The sequence below is a fragment of the Etheostoma cragini genome, chromosome 21, assembly GCF_013103735.1.
Source record: "Etheostoma cragini isolate CJK2018 chromosome 21, CSU_Ecrag_1.0, whole genome shotgun sequence".
NCBI lineage: Eukaryota > Metazoa > Chordata > Actinopteri > Perciformes > Percidae > Etheostoma > Etheostoma cragini.
In genome coordinates, this window is record NC_048427.1 from 11,241,120 (window position 1) to 11,248,715 (window position 7,596).

The following is a 7,596-nucleotide window of genomic DNA, read 5'->3' on the forward strand; positions in this document are numbered from 1 at the left end:
TATGTGGGTGGGGGGTTGCATTCAAATGACAAAAAAGAAGCTTCCATGTTGCCTGTGCAGCTGTGTATCCTATTGTGTGCCAATAAAAGGAACCCGCCTGATTAGAAGTGAGTAAAGTCAGGTGAATGAGAGGAGAGAGCTGGGTTACTTAGTTAAACACAGTGATGCTGTGACGTCAGCGTGTTGAAGTATGTTTCTGTCGCTCAGCCGGTTCGAAGCTGTCAGAGAGCGCACTCCCACTGCTTCTCGCGGGTGCGTGGTGACCATGGAGACGTCCAGGAGTTTTACAGGAGGGTGTCATTTTCGAACTCAGCGCGCAGCGAAGGATGCCTTTTTCAACGAAGGACCTGAAGAGCTGGGACGCAGATGGATCGTGTTAACATGCTCCGCGAGGAAGTGATGGAAGTTGTGTTTTAGTGTTGTCTGCTTTGGAGACAGTGTGCAGTTGAGCCACTTAAGAGACTTAAACAATCAGAAAGGACGGAACGCAAAATCAATTAGAAAACCATGCACTGTTCATATCCATGGAGAGATGGCATGCGTGCTCCTCTTCAGTCGACTTCTTCCTTTCTCACACCGGCTCACAAGAACATCCATTTGCTTATTATCCCTTTTCCTTTCTTATTTGTGCTACTGTGCATTATTCCCTGGCGATACCATCATGCAAAAGGCAGGTGATCCGACGTCCAGCTGTCTGCGCGTCCTGGCCGATGGAGCCCAAAGGCGCATTCAGAAATCCTGCGTCTTGCCGTTGGATGCAAGACAGAGCAGCGTTGAGGCATCTCGGCTGAAAACCGACCAAAGACCTCCTTCGACTCTCCACATCGACACTCCCAGTCCTCCCATGACTAACTTAAAGTTTGGGAATAAAAAGTTACCGAGCGCCATTATAGTTGGCGTAAAAAAAGGAGGCACCAGAGCTGTTCTCGAGTTCATAAGGATTCATCCGGACGTGCGAGCGGCTGGCACCGAGACACACTTCTTCGACAGGAACTATGATAGAGGCCTGGAGTGGTACAGGTAAGAGCATGTCCCGCATGCACAGGTGCATGCACACCTGTCCCAATGACCGTGGAATCTTAAATTTAAAAACCTGCAAATAACAACAAGATTACAATTCCATGTGTGGCAAGAAATCAGAAACGGTGATCAATTGCAAAAGTGTTAGTGTTTGGAACTTTATAACTGAATCCCACCAGTGACTGTTTTGCAGTTCAGTAAGAGAGATGGGTAATCATCAGCCTTAATTAGTAAAAGTGTGGCCTTTTCATTTGTCTGAGACACTCAAAGACTCCTGGGAGCCTCTGGACATTTAAGGTGGTCGTTATGCTTATATCCTAAAATAAATGTTTCTGTTTAGGCCTGTTCCCTGGCTGAATAATGATTATATAAAGTAATGTCAAATGATTATGATGATGATGATGATGATGATGATGATGACATTTGGACAATACAGATGTCTAATTCAAGTCCAAATTTCATAGTGTGGATTTTTCTTCTTTAAAACAAAAGACATTATCTTGAGGGTGTTCCTTGACAAAAAACTTCAAATAATTCAAAGAAAGCCAAACACAAAAAAAATGGCGGTCTCTGTCTCCTGCCAGTTAAGGTTGTACAAGTGCCTCCGAAAATGAAAAGCACTTTTCACATTAAATCAGCTGCTTAGTGTCAAAAAGGCTCTCTCTCCCTCGCCCTTGGTACGTTGTGTTTTGAGGTGGGTAAACACATTGGATGGGTTTTCTGCAGTCTCTCGACTCATTTTACATTCTTTTTGCAGGAAACTTTGGAGAGCAGAAGAACGTCTCTCTTGTTTTGATGTACTGCAGAGCAAATAATCAGATTTCTCATTTAATCCAACCTCCCGAGGCAGTGTAAACTGCAGCATGTGGGCCTGCTGTAAAATGAACGTTGAAGTAGAGAATTTATTCATAAAATGGTACACAAAGTATACTTAACTAGAGTTATACATACATAGGCTTATATACTGTATATATACAGTATATACACATTAGGCTATGTCCCATATGAAACATCAACATCATTATCGTCTTAATTACAGATTTAGACCAGAAATGTTGCGGTTTAGTCATGATATATAATGCATGCATGCAGACAACCATTCATGCACAAACACACACATGTTAATGAGTGGCATGCAGCTTGCAGAAGGGATGCACATCAGTATAAAATACTTATAAAATGAAAGGATCTCCGCTAATTGGCCGTTTTCTGGACTGTGTATCTCAGAGATGTGAACCCTCGCCTATTACCGTAGATTGATTGTCAGCTGTCAAAGCTGGCAAGAAAAGGTCAAATGCCAACTCGCTGACTTTTGAGGATTGCTTTCAAAACAAACAGTTGCTGCTCAGGAAAACTCTCTTGCCAAAACGGGCCTTAAAAGTAACAAATAAAGAAATGATTTATTTGGAACGGTGTGCAGACCTCCTTTGTCCCCTGGAGTTAAGTGTTCGTGTCTTGGACCTCAGTGTTTTTGCCTGGATGTGTGCACACTTAGCCCCTCTCCTCTAATACATGCAATACCAGGTCAGAGCAGTGCCAAAGGTTACCCTGGGTACCTCCACTCCAGTGGAGAACAAATGAAGTTATTTTACACGTTGTTTTAGGTTCAACAAACCTTTCTAAAAATGTAAGCACTGCAAACTTTTCAATGGGCTGTGTCTATTTTGATTCTCTAGTGTTTATGTTTCCAGCAGTTTTAATCAACTTTATCGTGTCATTTAGCTTTAGTGTTACCAGCAGACGTGACAAAATGCATTGCTTGCTTCTTGCTTGTATTTGACAGTCAAGTATCCATCAAATGGATCATCCAAATGAAGTTAAAGTTAAAGCCACTTTGTGTAGGATCATAACATTGGTCAGTGTTGTGCATGAACGTGCTAAAAGAGCGCGTTCATTGAACGTGCTCATGTTTTTGGTGAACGTTGAACTGAACGTATCTGTTTGGAACTAATGAACATGAACGTGAGCGTTGTCAACACACTCATTAAACTAAGATAGATTAAGATAATTAAATTAAGCCAATTAGTAAGTTGAGTACAAAATCCAAATATTCGCTTGTTTAGTGTTCTGAAATTTGATAACAAGCATTATAGTAAATTTACTATTTTTTATGTTTTGGACTGCTGGTTGGATAAAGCAAAGGCATTTCACAACATCACCTTGAGACCTATACGTGTTATGGACATTGCTAAACCATTTCCTGATGTCATATAAACCAAATGATAATAATAAAATGGTTGTTAATCTCAGCTCTATTTGAAATCCGTCCTTGGTTTCCAATCAAACTTCAAACGTTTACCCTGTGAGGCATACCTTTTCTTTTCATTTCTTTCAAAGACAACAATGGCCTAGTTTGAAGACCCAGAAGTAACCTAACAGAGTCACTCTGCTGTATGTGTTCTTTTTGCATGATTTATTACTCTTGAACCATGCTGGGCGGATGCACAGGAGAGCTGTCGGCGAGACAAGTCTCCTGTGACAACAGACTACTGTGACTTTGCGTCCTACTATCATTTACATGGAGAATCTGGGTTCATGTCCAAACTGGAGCTTCTCAGTTTGTGTGGATTTGCACCTCACTTGTGTTACCCTGCCCTAAATAGACATCTAATGGAAAAAACTTTTTGCCATTCGACGGAGTAAATGCGAGGACGTTGTGTCCTATGTCTGAATCTGTTTTCATTTGTTGTGCTCTGAGCAATTCAAAAAAGCAAGAACATGTAAAATACATGTGTGTATTACTTACAGTGTTGAATGTAAATGAGAAATTGTTCTCTTACTGGAATTTTTACTTTGTGTTTTCATCCTTCATTCAGAGGTTTAATGCCACGGACTCTTGAAAGCCAAATCACGATGGAGAAGACACCAAGCTACTTTGTGACAAAAGAGACGCCACACAGGATCTCTGCCATGTCCCGAGATACCAAGCTCATTGTGGTTGTGCGTGACCCCGTCACTCGTGCAATATCAGATTACACTCAGACTTTAACCAAAACTCCCGACCTGCCAAGCTTCCAGGATCTGGCCTTCAGAAACCAGAGCCTGGGCATTGTGGACACGTCCTGGAACGCCATTCGGATCGGCCTGTACGCTCTGCACCTCGAGAACTGGCTCCGCTACTTTCCTTTGGCTCAGATTCACTTTGTGAGCGGAGAGCGCCTTATCACTGACCCGGCAGAGGAGTTGGCTCGGATGCAAGACTTCCTTGGGTTAAAGCGCATTGTCACAGACAAACACTTCTATTTCAACCGCACCAAGGGCTTCCCTTGCCTTAAGAAGCCAGAAAGCAGCGGCTCGCCTCGCTGCCTGGGCAAGTCCAAGGGCAGAACTCATGTGCAGATAGACAGAGATGCTATCGAGCAACTGCGAGACTTCTATAGACCTTACAATGTCAAGTTTTATGAAATGGTGGGTCATGATTTCAAGTGGGAGTAGAGGTTTGAGAGACATTTTTTAATGGTACAAGAAAGGTTTATGAATTCCACAAATTCAAAAGTGATTTGCCTGCATTAACATGACATGGCTATCAGCAGTCTCCAGACAATTTTTGGGTGAAACAGCAAAAGCAGTATTACACCAATGAGCAGAGCAAAATCTAAGAGGCCATTGCTTTTGCACTTGTAATGATCTGTTACCAGCCGGCCACCACGTCCCGGTTGTTGCCAGCTTCATGATTTCTGTTACTGTTACTTTGTATCATTGCTGATAGATTACACTTTGCTGACTAGTTCATATAAAAAAGGGGGAAAATCCAGGGAATGGGATTAGTTCCTCTAAAAACCTGCTTCACTAATAAAGGCAAGGCTTGAAAGCAAGACCTTGGAAAATGTCAGCGAAGTCTTCAGGGAGAGCAGAATTAAGCTGCAGCACTGTGGTGGGAAATCTCAAATGTAAAGCCATAACACAAGTAGAAACCACCTAATAGCACTTACTGATGGTCTCATCAGTTCCTACACAGAGTGGAAGATTTTCTGTTTCACTCTTTCCAGCATGGATCGGGTAAATTAGTTTATGCTGTAACATGCCACTTTGTTCTTTGTGCTTCATTTGCAAAAAAACATTTTTCTATTTTTATTACAAAAGTATTGAGTCACTGCCTTAGCCACAATGCTTTTCCATGAACGTCATTAAATGAAACAAAAGCACAAATACATTTGTGACATCTTGTTTAATTCTGTCTCGTCTGAAACCTTGACCTTGATGGTGTATCCCTTTTTCAATCGCTGAATGTGAACCTCTTAGAAAATGGTTGATTTTGTATTATACCTCCCTTTTAATATCTAGTCAGAAAAATGAGGGTTTTCAACAGATTAAACCACTTATGGTTCTTACACCCATCACCCATGTTGCTACTGAAAAACATCTCCTTTGAGGTTTATTGGATTCTGTAAGGTTTCTTGTGTGCCTCAGTGGTGGATGAGTGGGCATAGGTGTGAGGAATTTCAATCACTTTTCAAAGACAAAGCAGGGAACACCTAGTTGTGGCAGGTTTTCAAATAGATTCTAGGACTGCTTGTCACATAATTGTGGTGAAAAGTTTGGATTTGGCCCCATGGTGTGAATACTAAAGCTAGACTGTCTGAGCTTCAGCCAGATTTATACGATACTGTAGAAACAAAGGGGAAACATGAATAGGTATGTAAGAGAATATTTTATGATTAGACACTGAAATTACATATTGTAGCCTACATCCAGTTATTGGTAACACAACATTAAATTAATATTAAAATAAAGTGTAATTATGTATGAGAATGACACAAGTAGGAATACTTGTGTTTAAGAGGAACTCAATTAATGACATTGTATTTCACTTTTGAATGAGTGTGTACATATTTAATAATTACTGGTTACTTAGTTATAAGGCACAAAAAATGGGATTCTCTAGTTTTGTAATTATGGGAGCTATACATGCTTTCATTCACAAATAAACTATTGAGGATGATTGGACACAGTGTAGAGATGAGAAATGAGAACTTGATCAGGCTACCGTGGGCCGGACACAAATGTGACAGAATTAGCCATTCTTCCGATTTACTTGCCTTCTCCTCGGGGACATGTACTTGTATATGTTCTTGTATTTTCCTGCATGTCTTCCCTCATTGTGACACAAGCGACTTGCGACTTGCAGGCTAAACACACAGCTTCTTATGTTGCTACACGCAAAACATTTCTCACGCTTGATGTACTGATGTAGCCATCCTGATCTAATAATAATAATAATAATAATAATAATAATAATAATAATAATAATAATAATTCATTACATCTATATATCGCTTTATCATAGACACTCAAAGCACTTCGGGGGAGGGGGACCACTCTCTAATACCACCAATATGTAGCACCCACCTGGGTGATGCACGACAGACACCAGACACTCACCACACATCATCTGTCACTTCACCTATCGCCACGTATTTCTGATCTTACCAAAATACGTCAAATGACCACGACTTCTTAACGCCACATTACATGGCGGCACTGCAACAACAATGCCAATGGAAAGTCAATTAGGAGCCTTTGACGTGGTGTCCCTGTTCCTTTATACAAGACTGGAGTATACTGTTTCTGGCAAATATAATACATGTACAGTATATGTCTATGGGTCAATAGCTGGTTAACATAGTAATGCAATTCTACTGTGGGTGACCCTTTCTGAATTGCCATGTAAGGAAATTCTGGCCTAATTATTATTTTTTGTTAGTATCCAAACCAACATTAGAAGAAGAGCAATGTAAACAACAAGGATGTACAGCATTAAGTGAATAAAGTTACAGTGTAATATAAAAGCTACAGTTTTTTATTATTACCAATGATTACCGCACTGACCCCTGTCACATTAACAGCCCAATAACACTTTGACGGTAAACAGAAATGATATTGACCGTTTTTGTTAGATTGTAATTGCAGTATTTCTAAGTGCTCATCTTGGCCTTGGGCGCAACATGAAACTTTTCAGTGGCTGTAATTTGCCCATGTCAGAGTAGGGCTGTGGGCTGTGAAAGTTTGCAGTCCAGCTGTAATGAGCTTCTTGTATCCTATAGTTATTCAATACGGACTGGGTAATTAAAAGAACTTACAGTGTAATCTAGTTCCAGGTTGCCTCTAAATGCAAATGTATACCTTGTTTGTACTTCTTCCCTCATACCAGTAAGTATTTCTTTTGACCCCGCATGAGTTTATTACACAACACCCTAAGCAATGATTACATCAATATCATGAAAGTTAGATCATACACAAGAGTAAGCAGACATATTGACAGTGCATACTGTATATAGACTGCGAGACTTCACTGAAGTACCGAAATACATAACAGCAGAGAGGTACTCAGCATTTCAATGTGTACCTTTCAAAATCAAGAAACAGACTATGGAACATTGAACTCTGAGAATCTGTTTCCTTAACTAATAATGCTCATTTATAATGATTTCGCTCCCAGTGAAATGTAGGGCATGTCGGTCCTCTCTGTTATCTACGTAACTCAGAAGTTTAGTACTTTTATCTGTTTGAGTACTACTTCATCTGAAGCCCCATTGAAATCCGCATGTAACTGAGTATCCTTTGAAGATTTCTCAG

The 7,596-nt window shown here is 40.6% G+C and overlaps 1 protein-coding gene across 1 annotated transcript; it reads left to right on the forward strand.

The window, feature by feature from the left end:
* The first annotated feature begins 399 nt into the window (after nt 1–399).
* Nucleotides 400–6,194, forward strand: LOC117937242 (heparan sulfate glucosamine 3-O-sulfotransferase 2-like). Its single transcript, XM_034861056.1, has 2 exons — nt 400–1,020; nt 3,837–6,194. Exons 1-2 carry the CDS (start codon nt 533–535, stop codon nt 4,453–4,455), a joined length of 1,107 nt encoding a protein of 368 aa, XP_034716947.1. The 5' UTR covers nt 400–532; the 3' UTR covers nt 4,456–6,194.
* The last annotated feature ends 1,402 nt before the right edge of the window (nt 6,195–7,596 follow it).

What these genes read in the sequence shown, in the direction of transcription:
- LOC117937242 (XM_034861056.1), top strand. Translation starts at nt 533, where the DNA reads ATGGCATGCGTGCTCCTCTTCAGTCGACTTCTTCCTTTCTCACACCGG. An exon ending in AGAGGCCTGGAGTGGTACAG is followed by an intron (nt 1,021 to 3,836) that starts GTAAGAGCATGT and finishes TCCTTCATTCAG; the next exon opens with AGGTTTAATGCCACGGACTC.